The sequence below is a fragment of the Poromitra crassiceps genome, assembly GCF_964638095.1.
Source record: "Poromitra crassiceps genome assembly, contig: HAP1_SCAFFOLD_715, whole genome shotgun sequence".
Classification (NCBI taxonomy): Eukaryota; Metazoa; Chordata; class Actinopteri; order Beryciformes; family Melamphaidae; genus Poromitra; species Poromitra crassiceps.
Window position 1 is genome coordinate 52,501 of NW_028151693.1, and position 22,500 is coordinate 75,000.

Genomic DNA, 22,500 nt, shown 5'->3' on the forward strand with positions numbered 1-22,500 from the left:
ACACCTTGGTACTGTGGTGTACTACAGTGACAAATGAATCTGTCACAACGAGGCCACTGCTCATGAAAGCACATAATTGAAATGTGTAAAGTGCAGCATGCTGCCGTTCCCTCAACAGCCATTAACTTCTTGTTAAGTCATCGTGGTTGTTGAGCGGCTCTGGAGCGACTTGAGGGGAAATAGGCTTTCCTGGCTTTGTTGCTGACAGCAGGGAATGCTTGAATTCACCACATTATTACCAGACATCATGCAGACCCAGTGTTTCAGCTTGAATCCACCACATTATTACCAGACATCATGCAGACCCAGTGTTTCAGCTTGAATCCACCACATTATTACCAGACATCATGCAGACCCAGTGTTTCAGCTTGAATCCACCACATTATCACCAGACATCATGCAGACCCAGTGTGTGAATCCACCACATTATTACCAGACATCATGCAGACCCAGTGTGTGAATCCACCACATTATTACCAGACATCATGCAGACCCAGTGTGTGAATCCACCACATTATTACCAGACATCATGCAGACCCAGTGTGTGAATCCACCACATTATCACCAGACATCATGCAGACCAAGTGTTTGAATCCACCACATTATTACCAGACATCATGCAGACCCAGTGTTTGAATCCACCACATTATTACCAGACATCATGCAGGCCCAGTGTGTGAATCCACCACATTATTACCAGACATCATGCAGACCCAGTGTTTGAATCCACCACATTATTACCAGACATCATGCAGACCCAGTGTTTCAGTTTGAATCCACCACATTATTACCAGACATCATGCAGACCCAGTGTTTCAGCTTGAATTCACCACATTATTACCAGACATCATGCAGACCCAGTGTTTCAGCTTGAATTCACCACATTATTACCAGACATCATGCAGACCCAGTGTTTCAGCTTGAATCCACCACATTATTACCAGACATCATGCAGACCCAGTGTTTCAGCTTGAATTCACCACATTATTACCAGACATCATGCAGGCCCAGTGTTTCAGTTTGAATCCACCACATTATTACCAGACATCATGCAGGCCCAGTGTTTCAGCTTGAATTCACCACATTATTACCAGACATCATGCAGACCCAGTGTTTCAGCTTGAATTCACCACATTATTACCAGACATCATGCAGGCCCAGTGTTTCAGCTTGAATCCACCACATTATTACCAGACATCATGCAGACCCAGTGTTTCAGCTTGAATTCACCACATTATTATCAGACATCATGCAGACCCAGTGTTTGAATCCACCACATTATTACCAGACATCATGCAGACCCAGTGCTTGAATCCACCACATTATCACCAGACATCATGCAGACCCAGTGTTTGAATCCACCACATTATTACCAGACATCATGCAGACCCAGTGTGTGAATCCACCACATTATCACCAGACATCATGCAGACCCAGTGTTTGAATCCACCACATTATTACCAGACATCATGCAGACCCAGTGTGTGAATCCACCACATTATCACCAGACATCATGCAGACCCAGTGTTTGAATCCAACACATTATTACCAGACATCATGCAGACCCAGTGTTTCAGCTTGAATCCACCACATTATCACCAGACATCATGCAGACCAAGTGTTTGAATCCACCACATTATTACCAGACATCATGCAGGCCCAGTGTTTCAGCTTGAATCCACCACATTATTACCAGACATCATGCAGGCCCAGTGTTTCAGCTTGAATCCACCACATTATTACCAGACATCATGCAGGCCCAGTGTTTCAGCTTGAATCCACCACATTATTACCAGACATCATGCAGACCCAGTGTTTCAGCTTGAATTCACCACATTATTACCAGACATCATGCAGACCCAGTGTTTCAGCTTGAATTCACCACATTATTATCAGACATCATGCAGACCCAGTGTTTGAATCCACCACATTATTACCAGACATCATGCAGACCCAGTGCTTGAATCCACCACATTATCACCAGACATCATGCAGACCCAGTGTTTGAATCCACCACATTATTACCAGACATCATGCAGACCCAGTGTGTGAATCCACCACATTATCACCAGACATCATGCAGACCCAGTGTTTGAATCCACCACATTATTACCAGACATCATGCAGACCCAGTGTGTGAATCCACCACATTATCACCAGACATCATGCAGACCCAGTGTTTGAATCCAACACATTATTACCAGACATCATGCAGACCCAGTGTTTCAGCTTGAATCCACCACATTATTACCAGACATCATGCAGACCCAGTGTTTGAATCCACCACATTATTACCAGACATCATGCAGACCCAGTCTGTGAATCCACCACATTATCACCAGACATCATGCTGACCAAGTGTTTGAATCCACCACATTATTACCAGACATCATGCAGACCCAGTGTTTCAGCTTGAATCCACCACATTATTACCAGACATCATGCAGACCCAGTGTTTCAGCTTGAATTCACCACATTATTACCAGACATCATGCAGACCCAGTGTTTCAGCTTGAATTCACCACATTATTACCAGACATCATGCAGACCCAGTGTTTCAGCTTGAATCCACCACATTATTACCAGACATCATGCAGGCCCAGTGTTTCAGCTTGAATTCACCACATTATTACCAGACATCATGCAGACCCAGTGTTTCAGCTTGAATTCACCACATTATTACCAGACATCATGCAGACCCAGTGTTTCAGCTTGAATCCACCACATTATTACCAGACATCATGCAGGCCCAGTGTTTGAATTCACCACATTATTACCAGACATCATGCAGGCCCAGTGTTTGAATTCACCACATTATTACCAGACATCATGCAGGCCCAGTGTTTGAATTCACCACATTATTACCAGACATCATGCAGACCCAGTGTGTGAATCCACCACATTATTACCAGACATCATGCAGACCCAGTGTTTGAATCCACCACATTATTACCAGACATCATGCAGACCCAGTGTTTGAATCCACCACATTATTACCAGACATCATGCAGACCCAGTGTTTGAATCCACCACATTATTACCAGACATCATGCAGACCAAGTGTTTGAATCCACCACATTATTACCAGACATCATGCAGACCAAGTGTTTGAATCCACCACATTATTACCAGACATCATGCAGACCCAGTGTTTCAGCTTGAATTCACCACATTATTACCAGACATCATGCAGACCCAGTGTTTGAATCCTCCACAGTATTACCAGACATCATGCAGACCCAGTGTTTGAATCCACCACATTATTACCAGACATCATGCAGACCAAGTGTGTGAATCCACCACATTATTACCAGACATCATGCAGACCCAGTGTGTGAATCCACCACATTATTACCAGACATCATGCAGACCAAGTGTTTGAATCCACCACATTATTACCAGACATCATGCAGACCCAGTGTTTGAATCCACCACATTATTACCAGACATCATGCAGACCCAGTGTTTCAGCTTGAATCCACCACATTATCACCAGACATCATGCAGACCCAGTGTTTGAATCCACCACATTATTACCAGACATCATGCAGACCCAGTGTTTGAATCCACCACATTATTACCAGACATCATGCAGACCCAGTGTGTGAATCCACCACATTATTACCAGACATCATGCAGACCCAGTGTTTGAATCCACCACATTATTACCAGACATCATGCAGACCCAGTGTGTGAATCCACCACATTATTACCAGACATCATGCAGACCAAGTGTTTGAATCCTCCACATTACCAGACATCATGCAGCCCCAGTGTTTCAGTTTGAATTCACCACATTATTACCAGACATCATGCAGACCCAGTGTTTCAGCTTGAATTCACCACATTATTACCAGACATCATGCAGACCCAGTGTTTCAGTTTGAATTCACCACATTATTACCAGACATCATGCAGACCCAGTGTTTCAGTTTGAATCCACCACATTATTACCAGACATCATGCAGACCCAGTGTTTCAGTTTGAATCCACCACATTATTACCAGACATCATGCAGACTCAGTGTTTCAGCTTGAATTCACCACATTATTACCAGACATCATGCAGACCCAGTGTTTCAGCTTGAATTCACCACATTATTACCAGACATCATGCAGACCCAGTGTTTGAATCCACCACATTATTACCAGACATCATGCAGACCCAGTGTTTCAGCTTGAATTCACCACATTATTACCAGACATCATGCAGACCCAGTGTTTCAGCTTGAATCCACCACATTATTACCAGACATCATGCAGACCCAGTGTTTCAGCTTGAATTCACCACATTATTACCAGACATCATGCAGGCCCAGTGTGTGAATCCACCACATTATTACCAGACATCATGCAGACCCAGTGTTTCAGCTTTTATTCACCACATTATTACCAGACATCATGCAGGCCCAGTGTTTGAATTCACCACATTATCACCAGACATCATGCAGACCCAGTGTTTGAATCCACCACATTATTACCAGACATCATGCAGACCCAGTGTTTCAGCTTTTATTCACCACATTATTACCAGACATCATGCAGACCCAGTGTTTGAATCCACCACATTATTACCAGACATCATGCAGACCCAGTGTTTCAGTTTGAATCCACCACATTATTACCAGACATCATGCAGACCCAGTGTTTCAGTTTGAATCCACCACATTATTACCAGACATCATGCAGACCCAGTGTTTCAGCTTGAATTCACCACATTATTACCAGACATGCAGACCCAGTGTGTGAATCCACCACATTATTACCAGACATGCAGACCCAGTGTTTCATCCAGGAAATTGCTCTTCAGTTCCCAGCGATAGTGTAGCAGCCGAGGGAAAACTCAGCCATTAGATGCTCTTACACTCATCATACATCTTCAGCCTGTAAAAGCTTGCAGGAGTTATTTTAGGATGAAGCGTTGTCACTTTAGTGCTGATGTTCACTCCAACCAAGTGAAGAAGGCAATTATCCATGCATGTAAATGCAGCTAATGATGGAGAACATCTCTTATAAGACATTTGTGTTGTGTGTCTGAGGGGAGGCTGGCTAAGAACCATCTTACTGAATTTAGAGGAGAGAGAGAGAGAGAGAGAGAGAGAGAGAGAGAGAGAGAGAGAGAGAGAGTGAGAGAGTGTGTGTGTGTGTGTGTGTGTGTGTGTGTGTGTGTGTGTGTGTGTGAGTGTGTGTGTGAGTGTGAGAGAGAGAGAGAGTGTGTGTGTGTGTGTGTGTGTGTGTGTGTGAGAGAGAGAGAGAGCATGGAGCTTTGCTTAATAAGAACTTTTCAGAGCTTTCGGTGAGTTCATTTTAAAAAGTGACTGTTGGAATGGAAACAGCAATAATTCACTTAGCTCTGATCTTGGGACCAGTGGGAGCAGGGAGCTGCAGCAGAGTGGAAGTAGGATGGAGGACAATTGCCTCCTCTCTCTCTCCCACAACGTGTCTCCCTCGATCAGTCAGCTGACCGAAAGCCCCGCCCCCTCTCACCTCGTCTCACCTCCCTCTGGGGCATGGCTGCCAACAAGCTGCAGAAGATTTAGACTGATTGAATCTCTGAACGACCGACTTATTTACTGACTGAGTGACTGACTCTCTCCCGCTGAGTCCCTCTCTCTCTCAGTCGCTCTCTTCCCCCCTCTGAGTCTCTCTCTCTCTCTCTCTCTCTCTCTCTCATAGCCGAACTTTAGGTGCGTTCACACCGACCTATTAAAGTTTTTCGCTGGCATCGAGTTTACATACAAAGTCAATGCAAACGAGCGATTGAGCGTATATTCGCCCGGGAGAAAAATCGCTGGGCGTCCGAGCGACAGAGACAGAGCGATAGGGCGAAAATTCGTTCGTCGCCCGAGATGAAATATCCCAACTCGAGCGAAATTTCGCTGGCAAAAGTCACTTGCCGCCCAACGCTGATTGGCTGCCGTGTGAGTCAATGATCACACTGGCTTGGAACAAACCGCTGGTTTATTAGTGTGGCAACAAACCGCATTGACAGCTGACATGAAGTGAAGTCTGTACTACCGGTATAGACCCACAAGCTTGCGTTAGGAGCACGCTGATAGGCTTAGCTTGTAAACAAATACGGTGGCTCGTAGTGGACAAACATCATGACATTGCGTTTTCATCCTGGATTCCTGTCTAACGTTAGCCCCCAGATGTCCGTCAATTCTTGTGCCTGTTGACGAGCGATTCAAACACAGCGACAGAGTGATTCCAAAGGGTTGAATCGAGCGACAGGGAGAAAAATAAATATCTCGGTGTGAACACAGCTTTTGTGGGAGTTTTTGACAGAACAAGGAAGAAGTGAAACACAAATCCAATCCGATGCTCTGCACTAAAATGGGAGTGTGGCTGTTTCAAAGAAGCAGAGAGTGCTCAGATTTTGTCCAGAATTCCATGACTGTCTGTATTGGAGATATGAAATTACAAAACTATGATCAGAACAGTCATTCTTCTACATGATCTAATTGTGTTAACTTACCGTAAATTAAATAGCGCTGACGTTTTCACAATTCATCATTTTGCTGGGCACCCCCTGGAACCCCCTCAAGGACCGCTGGAACCCCCTCAAGGACCCCTGGTGGTGTCTTGACCCCACGTTCAGAACCACTCTTGTACACTGTCTGTGGTCTTTAGATTTGTGCTCCTAAAAGACAGCAGTCGTTATCACTCACAAGTCACAACAGTTGTGAAGTTAAATCTATGCTGCTCAATCTTTTCATCGTCACTTATGATTGTAAAAAAATCTTTGAATGTGTGCCCGCCCTCTCCTTCCTGTGTCAGCGACATGCCTGAACATAAAGTCAAAATGTGTGATCCTCTCTCTCTCTCTCTCCGTCACCAGACTGGACATGACGTCCAACAAGCTGAAGAAGATCCCTCCAGACCCTCTGTTCCTGAGGATCCCGGTCTATGCTAAGATGAAGGGTTCCCCGCTCATGGCTCTGGTGCTGAGCTTTGGGGGGAACCCTCTGCACTGTAACTGTGAGCTGGTGTGGCTGCGCAGGTTGACCCGCGAGGACGACCTGGAGACCTGTGCCTCGCCCAGAGACCTGGCCGGGAAATACTTTTGGACCATCAGAGAGGTCAGTCCATGAGTTCACTGATTTACACTACAATACAGTAAGAACACGATGGTAATGCTTGTGCTGACGTTAGGTTATAGGGACCAAACAAAAAGGAGAGCAAGTAAGTTGGACTAACTGGCAAGTTCTGAAAATGTGTGTCTTCGTTACTTTATTCCGGCTAAAAGGTATTGGCTGTTCGTATGCCTGTGAAAGCCAGCTATGCTAGGCTAATGTTAACGTCAGCTAACAGTAGCGGTTGGGCAAACACAGGCTGCGCGTGCTACGTTAGCTTGGTTTGTAGTACAACCGATGCTGCAATAAAACATATTTTCAGAACTTACCACTTCAGTCCTACTTCCTCGCTGACTTCCAAGTCCCAAATCCAATATTCCATGAGACTGATGTCGTACAGCCAGGGAGCACACACAGACAGCCACTCTGTTTGCCAGGAGACGACAGTAAACACGACCGCAAGGCACTCTGGGTATTATGGTGACACGGGTTGGCTTAGGAGAGCTCCCGTTTTTCGAGGCTAGCAGGCTAGCTAGCTACCATGTGTTTTCTCAGAGGCGGAGTGTTTTGGGGATGCGGCTCTAGCTGTGGTATAGGCTAAATATACCACGGCTGTGAACCAATCAAATTGCTTGATTTGAGAGAGCCGTTTTATAAGATGCATTGACTTTCTTTGTCTGGCCCACTTGAGAAGAAGCCTTTAGACCAGAATGGCGTTAGAGAGAATGAAGTACATAGAACATTCAGTCAGGTGGGCTCAGACTGGTGACTGTAGTGAAGGCCTGCTGGCTGAAACGTTCGTTGTTTTGGTCTTGATGATGGAATAAAAACCCAAAAAGGACATTCACTGAGTGCTGGCGTTTCTTCGTTTTCACTATTACTTTTGTGCCGTGCACCTGGATTATTTTGCTGATTTGGTGAGTGTGCTGCTCACTACCTCTTGCGGGCTTTGCTAGCAAGGCGTGTGTTTGGTGACTGTAGTGGACATGTGTTTTTTTTATTGCAGCGGTACGTATGTTACTATGCCACTGTGCTAAAGCAAAGAGCCAGAGGAGGCCATGTTTGTTTTACAGTGTTAGACTAGCTAAGAGACGCTAGGCATGATGTGAAACGACCCTGGTGTGGTGTGGGTCAAGAGGTTGAAGGATCCACTTAGAGATCTTCATCTAGAGACCAGCTGGGATAATATACCTCCGCACCATAACAGACGATACCGGAAGAGATAACGACAGAATGAAACGGTGCGGGTCAACGTGTTGACGTAGAGGCCGACACACCTCTGGGCCGTTGGCGAGCTGGTAAGTGGAGGTTCACTTCACTATGAGATAAAGATGGGATTAATTGGTATCGGCTTAGAGGGGCTGGTGTGTAGAGACCTTTGCCTCACCTTAAGATGTGTGTGAGTAATGCTCCTCCATAAGAGGATCTCTGTAAGAGGATTAACCTTGGCAAAGGGCTCGTGCTAACAGCCCTTTGTGTCGGCTGAACACCTGTTTGAGCACATTCTTACAGACTTAAGAGACGTACAACCAGGGAGCTAATAGCCTCGTCCCCACAGCCAGGACAAGTGCAGCTACACCTGGAGCTCCGCAGCCAGCAGGTGTCTGGCATCACAGTCACCAGCCATCAGCCACTGAAGGAAAAGCGCTATATAAATGCCATGTATTATTATTATTAGTATTAGTATTGGTATTAGTATTAGTATTATTAGTATTATGATGATGATGATGATGATGATGATGATGATTATTATTATTAATAAGGAAAGACTCCTTTTAAATCAATGGAAGCTGCTTCACTGCTGTGCTGTGCACTTATGTTGCTGCCTGTCCGAGGGAACAGTCCATCTCAGAATGCACACATTTATCCTCATAGTCCATTCAAATAAGGAGAGGTCAAGTTGGTTTTAGGGTTTATACCAGGAAGAGCAATCTGCAAAGGTGATTATGGGGGGCGGCAGTAGCTCAGGAATCGTCTGGGAATCGCAGTGTGCTTGAGCAAGACACTCAAGCCCTAACTGCTCCCGATGAGCCCTAACTGCTCCCGACGAGCCCTAACTGCTCCCGACGAGCCCCAACTGCTCCCGACGAGCCCCAACTGCTCCCGACGAGCCCCAACTGCTCCTGATGAGCCCTAACTGCTCCCGACGAGCCCTAACTGCTCCCAACGAGCCCTAACTGTGCTCCCGACGAGCCCTAACTGTTCCCGACGAGCCCCAACTGCTCCCGACGAGCTTGTTGGTGCCTTGCATGGCTGCCACTGCCGTCATTATCTGAATGCGAGTGTGAATGCGAGGTATTCATTGTAAAGTGCTTTGAGTAGTAGCATTCAATTGAAAACATTTTTCTATGCATACATTCCATACAAACTTTTCGAAAGGAAATAACTGTAACCTACTTTACTAAAATGTCTGGCGTCAGTGTGTGGCTGTATTGTAGTTTGTTCAAATTCAGATTTAGTTTGCCTTTGTGAATACCAATGCCATACTTACAGTATGTGTTGTTGAATATGTTTCCGGTGTTTTGTCCCTGTGTTATCCATTCAGAACAATGCACTCGTTGGAGCAGCAAATACGCTTTTCAGGATTATCAGGGCAAAGGACAAACTAAATATGTATTAATACAGGGAGCTGCCCACTTCTACAATATTTTATGCTCAAGCAATTGCGGGTTATGATATAACACAAGATTGAAAGCAATATGTTTTATATGAAGCTGCAGTCCAGTGGCCATCAAATCAGCAATCATCTCAGCTGGTAGCAAGAGCTGTTGGTCCTGCAGCATCACTCCACCAGGGCTTTACCTGGCTTTACCCAGGCTTCAGGGTCCTGCAGCATCACCCCACCAGGGCTTTACCTGGCTTTACCCAGGCTTCAGGGCCAGTGAGAGCCTTTTACCTGAGATGCAGGGGCTGAAAGGTCTTCACACAGAGACAACATGTGTGAAGACAACATGACTCCAGGGTGAGACCACCAGAAACCATTCAGAACCCATCTGAACAGAAAATGGACAAAATATTTTCATGTAAAATATCTTCCATGACCAAATGGAGTACAAATTTGACATGCTCTTTATAAGATAATTGCGATTATGTTAATATTTTCTGATTGTTTTTGTCATTTTTATATGAAGAAACTCTGTCCTCCTGTAGTTAATATTTCATCAATAGCATTTAATTATATATATATTAAAACTCAGAACATATGTTCAAATTAAAAATATGTTTACTCCAGAACCCTACAGTATGTTACTTTACCCTGGATAGATCCAGAAGATCTTTATGTGCCCAGTTGAGAATGCGTACCCTCCCTTTGGCTATTGAGGTTGGCAGGTTCAATTCTATTGCTGAGGAGGAGAGACTTTGTACTGTATGTGAATTAGGCGTTGTGGAAGATGAATTTCATTTTTTGTTTCATTGTATGCTATATGAGGAACCAAGATTGTCTCTATTTCAGTTAATGCAAAATAAGAAACCTGAACTATTTTGGTCAGGAGATGATGCTAAGTTGGAATGGCTATTCAGAGATGAAGTCTTCAGTTTGGCCAGGTTTATTGGGAGTGCTTGGAAACTCAGAATGGAGAAGTTGTTCATCTGAATATACAACTTTGTCTTGTCTTGTTTATGTTTTTGTAGCTTGTTTGTTGATTTGTTTGTTGATTTGTTTGTATTGTTGAACTTGAATGATTTGTGTCTTGTAAGCCCAGACAGGTTGGGCACCATGAATATGGTCCATGACACAGAAATAAAAATGTATCTATCTATCTATATGAGGCGCTTGTGTCTGAACCATCTATAACAACCTGCCACATATCCAAGTTTGATATGTTTTGTATTGTATTGTATTGTTGGCCTATACAACTGTCCTACGAGTATGAAGGTTTGTTCCTCCTAACAATAATGTGTCCGAGCTCGGAGATGTTTTAATTTGTTCCTCTATGATCACATTACGTTCACTCCTACTTTGTCGACGTATCTCCTCTCACAGGAGGAGTTTGTTTGCGAGCCGCCTATGATAACTCGTCACACCTCCAAGATGTTTGTGATGGAGGGCCAGGAGGTCAGCCTGCGCTGTAAGTCCATCGGTGACCCGGAGCCCTCCACCCACTGGGTGAGCCCCGACGGGAAGCTGATCGGAAACACCTCCAGAACCGTCTGCTACGAGAACGGCTCGCTGGACATCCTCAAGGCCTCCGTCAAGGTGGGTTAAGTCACGTGACTGTTCAGCTCTATGGTTCATTGGCTGTGATCTTTTTGTTTTGATATAGTTTAGGATTACGGCTAACCCTAACCCTATGCACTAAAATGTTTGTTTTTCTTTTTTTACCCTCTACCTGGAGGTCTGGCATATAAGACGTTATTTCAACATATAATTGAATCAGTTAAGCTATGATTCTACACAACTACATTGCAGGGAACTTAGCTAGCAAGTTAGTTAGCTAGGAACTTCAGATTCTTAGTGATCCAATTCATTTTGAATAGGTTTTTCACTAGAGAATCTGTGACATGTTTGTCAAATTCCCCCCCGTTTGTATGATGCACATGTTGGTACAGGGCAGTATGTTATAGCTGGACTGTACTTGCTCTGACATGTCTCTGCCCTGAGTGCAAAGAAACTTCAAAATAGCAAATATGGAAAGTTCAGTTCAAGAGAAAAGTTATAAAGTGCATCACTTGTATCATTTATAAAGTACAGAAAAATGCCTAAAGAAACCCTAAAGAGACATGTGTCAGTATATGGTTGATTGATTGATTGATTGATTGATTGACATACCCAAACTAGAGGACACAAGCTGAATCTCTTCATATATCTTATGCTGACATCTAGGATTCTGGAAAGTTCACCTGCATAGCGTCCAATGCGGCGGGGGAGGCCACCGCTCCCGTCGAGCTGGTCGTCAACCCTTCGCCGCACTTTGACCCCAAGCTGGACCCCGACCCGGGCCCCTCGGACATCCCCACCTCCATCAAGTCCAACGTGAGCGGGGGCCAGGCCCGGTCCGACCAGCAGAGGGTCAGCGTGTCGGACCTGACCTCCAGCTCTGCCACCATCAGGTGGCCTCCGCAGAACCACATACCCGGGGTCCGCATGTACCAGGTCCAATACAACAGCTCCACTGATGACATACTCATATACAGGTAAGACACACGGCTGTGTGTGTGTGTGTGTGTGTGTGTGTGTGTGTGTGTGTGTGTGTGTGTGTGTGTTGGGGGGGGGGTAGACTGTGTGTTTGCATCATCTTCCATCTTGCTTGAATTGAAAGGTCTTAATGCAGCAGAGAAACCTTCTCCATCTGAACACTGAGGCTGGCATTGTGAGTTGCATGGTGAGCTAACACGTCTTGTGGCAGCCAGTGGATGTTCCTGGGTGCAGCAGTGGATGTTCCTGGGTGCAGCAGTAGATGTTCCTGGGTGCAGCAGTGGATGTTCCTGGGTGCAGCCAGTGGATGTTCCTGGGTGCAGCAGCCAGTGGATGTTCCTGGGTGCAGCAGTGGATGTTCCTGGGTGCAGCCAGTAGATGTTCCTGGGTGCAGCAGTAGATGTTCCTGGGTGCAGCAGTGGATGTTCCTGGGTGCAGCCAGTGGATGTTCCTGGGTGCAGCAGTAGATGTTCCTGGGTGCAGCAGTGGATGTTCCTGGGTGCAGCAGTGGATGTTCCTGGGTGCAGCCAGTGGATGTTCCTGGGTGCAGCAGTAGATGTTCCTGGGTGCAGCAGTGGATGTTCCTGGGTGCAGCAGTAGATGTTCCTGGGTGCAGCCAGTAGATGTTCCTGGGTGCAGCCAGTAGATGTTCCTGGGTGCAGCCAGTAGATGTTCCTGGGTGCAGCAGTGGATGTTCCTGGGTGCAGCAGTGGATGTTCCTGGGTGCAGCAGTGGATGTTCCTGGGTGCAGCCAGTAGATGTTCCTGGGTGCAGCCAGTAGATGTTCCTGGGTGCAGCCAGTAGATGTTCCTGGGTGCAGCCAGTAGATGTTCCTGGGTGCAGCAGTGGATGTTCCTGGGTGCAGCCAGTAGATGTTCCTGGGTGCAGCAGTGGATGTTCCTGGGTGCAGCCAGTAGATGTTCCTGGGTGCAGCCAGTAGATGTTCCTGGGTGCAGCCAGTAGATGTTCCTGGGTGCAGCAGTGGATGTTCCTGGGTGCAGCAGTGGATGTTCCTGGGTGCAGCAGTGGATGTTCCTGGGTGCAGCAGTAGATGTTCCTGGGTGCAGCAGTGGATGTTCCTGGGTGCAGCAGTGGATGTTCCTGGGTGCAGCAGTGGATGTTCCTGGGTGCAGCAGTGGATGTTCCTGGGTGCAGCAGTGGATGTTCCTGGGTGCAGCAGTGGATGTTCCTGGGTGCAGCCAGTAGATGTTCCTGGGTGCAGCAGTAGATGTTCCTGGGTGCAGCCAGTAGATGTTCCTGGGTGCAGCAGTGGATGTTCCTGGGTGCAGCAGTGGATGTTCCTGGGTGCAGCAGTGGATGTTCCTGGGTGCAGCTGATTGTGTTTCTGTCCGTCTCAACAGAGTTGAACAGATGCTTAATTTCTAGCAGAAAGTCTGTTTCTCACTGAACGGATCATTTCACAGGGTTGCCAAACTGGCTGGAGGGAGATTTTGATGCCATGGCTTTAATCATACTTAACCATGTGCACACATATTTGGATTCAATTCACCATCAGGGTTTAACAAAGTATGCAGCCTGTATATATGGTGGGTGGGAGCTTAGGTCTAAGGTTTAAGGAGATAGCCTCACTACACCAGGGTCAGACTGATCTGTAGAACCAAACAGAATGTGAGGTCACCTGATCAGGCTAAAAAAAACCTGATGAAGCAGGTCTGTGAATGTACAACAATATGTACAGTACGGTATAAAATGTTATAGCAATGCAAATGAGAGACACTCTTTCTGTAACCATCAGTTGCTCATTGATGCCATGTTGGGGGAAAGAAAAGAGTCATAAAATGTTCAGATGTTATCTCTAGTTGCACTTATCATGAAATATGTTGCATCATATCAAAAGCAGCATGAATGTGGAGAGCAGAGTATAGCTGGCCTGAGGAGCGGTCAGAAGCAGCATGAATGTGGAGAGCAGAGTATAGCTGGCCTGAGGAGCGGTCAGCAGCAGCATGAATGTGGAGAGCAGAGTATAGCTGGCCTGAGGAGCGGTCAGCAGCAGCATGAATGTGGAGAGCAGAGTATAGCTGGCCTGAGGAGCGGTCAGAAGCAGCATGAATGTGGAGAGCAGAGTATAGCTGGCCTGAGGAGCGGTCAGAAGCAGCATGAATGTGGAGAGCAGAGTATAGCTGGCCTGAGGAGTGGTCAGCAGCATGAATGTGGACAGCAGAGTATAGCTGGCCTGAGGAGTGGTCAGCAGCATGAATGTGGACAGCAGAGTATAGCTGGCCTGAGGAGCAGTCAGAAGCATGAATGTGGAGAGCAGAGTATAGCTGGCCTGAGGAGCGGTCAGTGCAGCAGCATGAATGTGGAGAGCAGAGTATAGCTGGCCTGAGGAGCGGTCAGCAGCATGAATGTGGAGAGCAGAGTATAGCTGGCCTGAGGAGCGGTCAGCATGAATGTGGAGAGCAGAGTATAGCTGGCCTGAGGAGCGGTCAGCAGCATGAATGTGGAGAGCAGAGTATAGCTGGCCTGAGGAGCGGTCAGCATGAATGTGGAGAGCAGAGTATAGCTGGCCTGAGGAGCGGTCAGCATGAATGTGGAGAGCAGAGTATAGCTGGCCTGAGGAGCGGTCAGCATGAATGTGGAGAGCAGAGTATAGCTGGCCTGAGGAGCGGTCAGCATGAATGTGGAGAGCAGAGTATAGCTGGCCTGAGGAGCGGTCAGCAGCATGAATGTGGAGAGCAGAGTATAGCTGGCCTGAGGAGCGGTCAGCAGCATGAATGTGGAGAGCAGAGTATAGCTGGCCTGAGGAGCGGTCAGCATGAATGTGGAGAGCAGAGTATAGCTGGCCTGAGGAGCGGTCAGCATGAATGTGGAGAGCAGAGTATAGCTGGCCTGAGGAGCGGTCAGTGCAGCAGCATGAATGTGGAGAGCAGAGTATAGCTGGCCTGAGGAGCGGTCAGTGCAGCCGCTGCAGGACTTGATGAGCAAGTCCTCATGAGCATGCTACTGAGTGACCCGCTGGCTCAGTGGATCAGCTCACACTGACCCGCGCTGCCTGGAAGTCCCGTCAGCCACTTAGCCTGCGCCGTAGCCTAGCAACCACATTCACAATGCATCACAGAGGAGATGTGGCAAACAGAGGGAGTTGTGGGCATTTTGCAAGGCTGCTGCTGCTGCTGGGTTAGTTTGGTGTTGTGTGTGGACCAGCATTGTGTGTGTGTGTGTGTGTGTGTGTGTGTGTGTGTGTGTGTGTGTGTGTGTGTGTGTGTGTGTGTGTGTGTGTGTGTGTTGAGTGACCCGCTGGCTCAGTGGATCAGCTCACACTGACCCGCGCTGCCTGGAAGTCCCGTCAGCCACTTAGCCTGCGCCGTAGCCTAGCAACCACATTCACAATGCATCACAGAGGAGATGTGGCAAACAGAGGGAGTTGTGGGCATTTTGCAAGGCTGCTGCTGCTGCTGGGTTAGTTTGGTGTTGTGTGTGGACCAGCATTGTGTGTGTGTGTGTGTGTGTGTGTGTGTGTGTGTGTGTGTGTGTGTGTGTGTGTGTGTGTGTGTGTGTGTGTGTGTGTGTGTGTGTGTGTGTGTGTGTGTGTGTGTGTGTGTGTGTGTGTGCGTGCGTGCGTGCGTGCGCGTGTGTGTGTTGTGTTTGTATCTGACAGAAGGCCCCTCTGGGCCTTGCTCTACTCTTAGCATCGCTCTGCTGGGGGCTCGACGGGCCGGCTTGTGAGGGAAAGGTCGACAGTTTGATTCCCTGGTTCAGATGGGGAAATCCGCCGGGGGGGTTGGGAACCCGCATCCTCCCCCCTTGGTGTTCCCTTGAGCCGGGCACTTAACCCCAGCTGCCCCCGGGGAGCCCAGAGCTGGCCTGGATGTACTCTGCTCAGCCTCGCTCTGGCTACTGGAACACAACAGCTACAGCTGCTACAGATGACTGACAGCTGCTACAGATGACTGACAGCTGCTACAGATGACTGACAGCTGCTACAGATGACTGACAGCTACAGATGACTGACAGCTGCTACAGATGACTGACAGCTGCTAAAGATGACTGACAGCTGCTACAGATGACTGACAGCTACAGATGACTGACAGCTGCTACAGATGACTGACAGCTGCTACAGATGACTGACAGCTGCTACAGATGACTGACAGCTACAGATGACTGACAGCTGCTACAGATGACTGACAGCTGCTAAAGATGACTGACAGCTGCTACAGATGACTGACAGCTACAGATGACTGACAGCTACAGATGACTGACAGCTGCTACAGAGTGACAGCTGCTACAGATGACTGACAGCTGCTACAGATGACTGACAGCTACAGATGACTGACAGCTGCTACAGATGACTGACAGCTGCTACAGATGACTGACAGCTGCTACAGATGACTGACAGCTGCTACAGATGACTGACAGCTGCTACAGATGACTGACAGCTACAGGAAAAGCTCTCAGCTTCCCTTCAGAAACCATATTGAGACACTGACACAATTAAGAATGTTTCCCAGGATTCATCATAGTATGATGCAAGGAAGGGAGTTTGCTAAGTAGACATTTTGTTCCAATTCTGCCATAAGGGTCCATAAACTATTGATTGAATCTATTGATCGCAAAGTTGCCTTAATGATAACTGTGATGAACCCAGTATGCAGGACTTCACTATAAATGTATCTTTTTTCACTGTAAAACTAACTGTGAAGCGAACTCTCAGGGACTCATTGTTATAGTCATTTACTGCCACCTAGTGGCCATTGTTGACAGCTTCACAACGTAGCTCACAAGTAGAAGTGAGTGAGTGATGTAGGAAGTTTCTCTGGAGTCAAATCAGCCGTATGCCATCTTCTTCCATCCGTATACCTTTACCTGAACATCTTCTTCTATCCGTACCTTTACCTGAACAGGGTCCACTAGACTTCCACCATGCCTGAAATCCACGGGAGTGTGACAATGAAATAAGTTTGGGCGTTTTGCTTTCGATGTCTACGACTGGGGTTCCAGTCCCCAGCGTCCCCCAGATCCCCAGTGTTTTCCAAAGACATTTCAACCGTAGGCCACATTTAAAATTTAAAAATTAAATAATCATGTTTTCCTTATTTAACCCTAACCCAAGAGCACCGTTGCTGCACCCTGGGCTTAGCGCCGGCCCAAGATGATTGTGATTGGGTAAAAGAAAGGCAAACCGAGAGAGCACACCCCCTTATACCAGAATGATAATAGGTTGAGCCAGACTCTTCTCCAGCACTGCAACAGCGCTAAAACAAAGTGTGGACATACGTGTGGCTAAGCGAGACTATGACACAAGCAAAAAGACTAGTATGAGCTCAGAGTCCAGTACCTCTCTGCTGCCCTCTGCAGTCTGACCTGGGTCAGGTCATCTCCATATGTTGATGATCGTTTTTGCTCCAATTGTTGCCACTTTCTGGCAGCTTCTTGCTGAGCACCATGTCATTCAATAATCACTTCCTTATTCTTCTTCTTCTCAGTGCTATTGACTTTCCTTTGAGAAAGCCTTTGGTTCAGACGTGTGTCTCTGCCTCACCTCAGTTCACCAGCTACACAATGCAAGACTCACCTGTGGACAAAACCCACTGTAACAAAGTGTCAGAGCAGGGCTGCTGATCCAGGCTCAGTTTATCCTTCAACAGGCTGAATGTGAAGTGATCAGTGGTTCCAGATCAGTGCAGGCACATTGAGAAGCTCTGGTCTGAGCAAACAGGTGGTACAACCAAGCACACATCCTGATGATCCCCCACCACTGCCCCTCTCCTCCCACTTCAGTGCAGTCAAGTTCATAACTAGCGACCAAACTGCCACAAAAATATTTGTATGCGCCCAACAAAAAAGCTAAGGGCAACCGCCCGCCATGCTGATAGACTCTCTGCTGCCTTGAACTGTCTACTCCTCCATAATGACAGAATAATGTCTGAAGAACATCTTCTGCCTGCACATCAACACATCCATTTTGCTATTGTTTCATAACAGGAGATGAAAGTGTGCGATTATGACTCAGCCCAGCGTTCTGCACAGCAACACAGTCATATGAGCCCTACTCTCCCTCTCCACCCGCCTGCACAGTCTGGACCTCCACCCAGCAACACAGTCATATGAGCCCTACTCTCCCTCTCCACCCTCCTGCACAGTCTGGACCTCCACCCAGCAACACAGTCATATGAGCCTACTCTCCCTCTCCACCCTCCTGCACAGTCTGGACCTCCACCCAGCAACACAGTCATATGAGCCCTACTCTCCCTCTCCACCCTCCTGCACAGTCTGGACCTCCACCCAGCAACACAGTCATATGAGCCCTACTCTCCCTCTCCACCCGTCTGCACAGTCTGGACCTCCACCCAGCAACACAGTCATATGAGCCCTACTCTCCCTCTCCACCCTCCTGCACAGTCTGGACCTCCACCCAGCAACACAGTCATATGAGCCCTACTCTCCCTCTCCACCCGTCTGCACAGTCTGGACCTCCACCCAGCAACACAGTCATATGAGCCCACTCTCCATCTCCACCCGCCTGCACAGTCTGGACCTCCACCCAGCCTGAGATGGATTCCATAGCGTTCAGCAGCTTTCTATAGCCAAACAATGTTGCATAGCAGCCTAATAAAGTCAATGAGTTTTCTCCAAATGCGCAGCAACGCGCTCGTTGTCCCTCAGAGTGTACATTAATTGTCTCACTCGCTCACAGAGCTACATGTGGCATCCTCGTTGTTTTTGTTGCTTTTAAAGTATTTCCACGCTAAACTAGTGACAGACATCAGGCACAGAGGTGTTGATGGTCAGAGGGCAGCCGTGACGCACAACTACCTCCCTCTCTAGTTGTGCGTCACAGCTAGGTCAGAGGTCAGAGGTCAGAGGTTTGACCAAGTACAATTCATCTCATAAGCATTTTACGAAATGTCTATTGGAAAAATAAATGGCGGATGAAGTCTCTTGGCGTGTATGCCTACACCGGAAGTGGGCGTATCTTTGGCTCTCTGCTAGTGAACGTTTTCACGTCAACTTCCTTTACCGTTTTTTGCAAAACTGAAATATGGTCAGAAATGGCATCCCCTCTTCTTCCCATCAGGGTAGGCTACTTACTTCCAGATCAAACTGGCAGCAGCTTTTAGCTCTGCCAAACAAGCGGCTAACGAGGTTTGACCATGACAACATACAACGCCACATAGTGACAGAGAGAAGAGACATGAAACTACCATTTCCACAGCACTCTCTCACAGGCTGGTCCTCTGTTACCCCCCCTGACTCTCCCCTCCAGGCGGCTGGTCCTCTGTCACCCCCCCCCCCCCCCCCCCCCCCCCCCCCGCCTGCCTCTCCCCTCCAGGCGGCTGGTCCTCTGTCACCCCCCCCTGGCTCTCCCCTCCAGGCGGCTGGTCCTCTGTTACCCCCCCTGACTCTCCCCTCCAGGCGGCTGGTTCTCTGTTACCCCCCCTGACTCCCCTCCAGGTGGCTGGTCCTCTGACTCTCCCCTCCAGGTGGCTGGTCCTCTGGCTCTCCCCCTCCAGGCGGCTGGTCCTCTGGCTCTCCCCTCCAGGTGGCTGGTCCTCTGACTCTCCCCTCCAGGTGGCTGGTCCTCTGACTCTCCCCTCCAGGTGGCTGGTCCTCTGACTCTCCCCTCCAGGCGGCTGGTCCTCTGACTCTCCCCTCCAGGTGGCTGGTCCTCTGACTCTCCCCTCCAGGTGGCTGGTCCTCTGACTCTCCCCTCCAGGTGGCTGGTCCTCTGACTCTCCCCTCCAGGCGGCTGGTCCTCTGACTCTCCCCTCCAGGCGGCTGGTCCTCTGACTCTCCCCCTCCAGGCGGCTGGTCCTCTGCCTCCCCCCTCCAGGCGGCTGGTCCTCTGGCTCTCCCCTCCAGGCGGCTGGTCCTCTGCCTCTCCCCTCCGGGCGGCTGGTCCTCTGGCTCTCCCCTCCAGGCGGCTGGTCCTCTGACTCTCCCCTCCAGGTGGCTGGTCCTCTGACTCTCCCCTCCAGGCGGCTGGTCCTCTGACTCTCCCCTCCAGGCGGCTGGTCCTCTGCCTCCCCCCTCCAGGCGGCTGGTCCTCTGGCTCTCCCCTCCAGGCGGCTGGTCCTCTGGCTCTCCCCTCCAGGCGGCTGGTCCTCTGCCTCTCCCCTCCGGGCGGCTGGTCCTCTGGCTCTCCCCTCCAGGCAGCTGGTCCTCTGTCTCCCCTTCCTGGCTCTCCCCTCCAGGCGGCTGGTCCTCTGGCTCTCCCCTCCAGGCAGCTGGTCCTCTGTCTCCCCTTCCTGGCTCTCCCCTCCGGGCGGCTGGTCCTCTGGCTCTCCCCTCCAGGCAGCTGGTCCTCTGTCTCCCCTTCCTGGCTCTCCCCTCCAGGCGGCTGGTCCTCTGTCTCCCCTTCCTGGCTCTCCCCTCCAGGCGGCTGGTCCTCTGACTCTCCCCTCCAGGCGGCTGGTCTTCTGTCATAATGGCATGACAAATGGGGCGGTGAAGGTTTCAGGAGTGCAGCGAGCGAGCGTCATCTCAGTTATCGTTTGCCGCCCGAGAGCCACGATGGAGCAAAAGTTACACATCCGGCTCAATGAAGTCTGAATTACGAGCGTGGAAAGCGGCGTGTGTCTCATCAGCGCTTCCACTTCCTCATCTCTATGGCTTTAAAAAGAGCTTCAATCCCCATATCTGCAATCTATGGCCTGATCCCTGCACGCGTGTGGCCCCGCCCCCAGCTATTAGCTGTAATAGCTTCAGCGCTGACAGGCAGGGAGGGGGGAGGCATCCGTCACAGTAACAGCCACGGAGAGGAAGGCTGACATGACTGGAGCTGCACTGGAAACATGGAGGCTGGTTACAGTTTATGTGGAGAAATGCTACAAATGTAGCGGTCAGTTTGTCCATTAGCCAATGTTGTGCTACATGTGCACATGCACCGAGGCAGATCACTCTAATAACGGCTGCCAGCCATTCTTGTCGGACTAAACAAACATAGAACAGAAACTGAACTGTTGACAGGTGCTCCCATTACTTTGTCCTGGAAGCTTCTTGATGGCAGTTATGACATTAAAAATCAAACATTAACGCTAAATGCATTGAAATGACGGTATTGTTTACCACACGCCAGTATGACTTTCAAGTTTTCACTCTTTGAAGCTACAACTGTGCTGTGCATGCCAAAGAACTGAACGTAAACACTTTGTAATCACTGTTGACTCTTGACCAAGCCCAAGTGTTGTGTTGTTTTTCTGCAATCAGCCTTAACCTAACCCACCCCAATCGCCCACTCTCTCCTACAGTACTAAGCTGCCATAAGTTGTACTCTGCTGACCTCTAGTGTCCTCTAGTCTACACCGCGTCACGTCTTTTCCCCATGACATGAAACTGCGCAAATGAAAATGGAAACCAGTGTAAAATATTGAAACTTAACATAACATAAGTTAGTGTAAAGGTCCCATCTTGCTTCTTTGATGATAAAGGAGTTGGCCGTGCTGCTATAGAAACATCAAAACACATGGTCCCCACCCAGAGAAAGCCACACCAGCCATGTAAGGAAAACGTGCCTCCAATGGAGTCGTCTCGCCTTCCGTGATTTTGTGACATCACAAAGTAACACTCTTTTCATTTCCTCGCTTACAGCGCCGCCCCGTCAACTGAATGTGGAAGAGCAAACCTTGTTGCCTGTAGCTGTGTAGCATGGAAACATTATCATCATCTTCTCATCTTCTTATCTTAATGAGGGGAAAGACAGAGCACAGAGAGAAGTCCACAGAGGCTGGATGTGTTGTTGTTTTTTGCAACAGAATTCATAACCTTGTTTTAAAGACCTATGACACATGTTTTATACATTTAGAAATGGCATGATGGGAGCTTTAAACCAATTCAACCTCTTAATAAAGAACATACTGTAGATATCATTAGTTTCTCTAAAGCAATGCCCCCTTCAACATCTTAATAATTCATGTGATGTGAATAGAGTTCCCCATTCATTTTCTCCAGACATTTTGAAAAATCCTTATATAACGAGTTTTAAGGCTTGAACCAAGCCGACCAGTCTTCCAGAGAATCGTGACTGACCATAAAACATACAGTAGGTTTGCAGTGCCTGGACATGCAGTAGGTTTGCAGTGCCTGGACATAGAGTAGGTTTGCAGTGCCTGGACATAGAGTAGGTTTACAGTGCCTGTACATGCAGTAGGTTTACAGTGCCTGGACAGAGTAGGTTTACAGTGCCTGTACATGCAGTAGGTTTGCAGTGCCTGTACATGCAGTAGGTTTACAGTGCCTGGACATACAGTAGGTTTGCAGTGCCTGGACATGCAGTAGGTTTGCAGTGCCTGGACATACAGTAGGTTTACAGTGCCTGGACATGCAGTAG

General features: G+C 48.3%; 1 protein-coding gene across 1 annotated transcript in view; it reads left to right on the top strand.

The window, feature by feature from the left end:
• LOC310771506 (leucine-rich repeat and fibronectin type III domain-containing protein 1-like protein) overlaps nucleotides 1-12,215 on the top strand; it is a gene marked incomplete at both ends in the record, with an annotated part of 27,691 nt that extends 15,476 nt beyond the window's left edge. The window contains 3 exons of the mRNA XM_083664102.1: nucleotides 6,841-7,081; nucleotides 11,061-11,273; nucleotides 11,901-12,215. Coding sequence (XP_083520228.1) covers nucleotides 6,841-7,081; nucleotides 11,061-11,273; nucleotides 11,901-12,215 — 769 coding nt within the window. The remainder of the gene's footprint in view (nucleotides 1-6,840; nucleotides 7,082-11,060; nucleotides 11,274-11,900) is intronic.
• Between the last annotated feature and the right edge of the window lie 10,285 nt (nucleotides 12,216-22,500).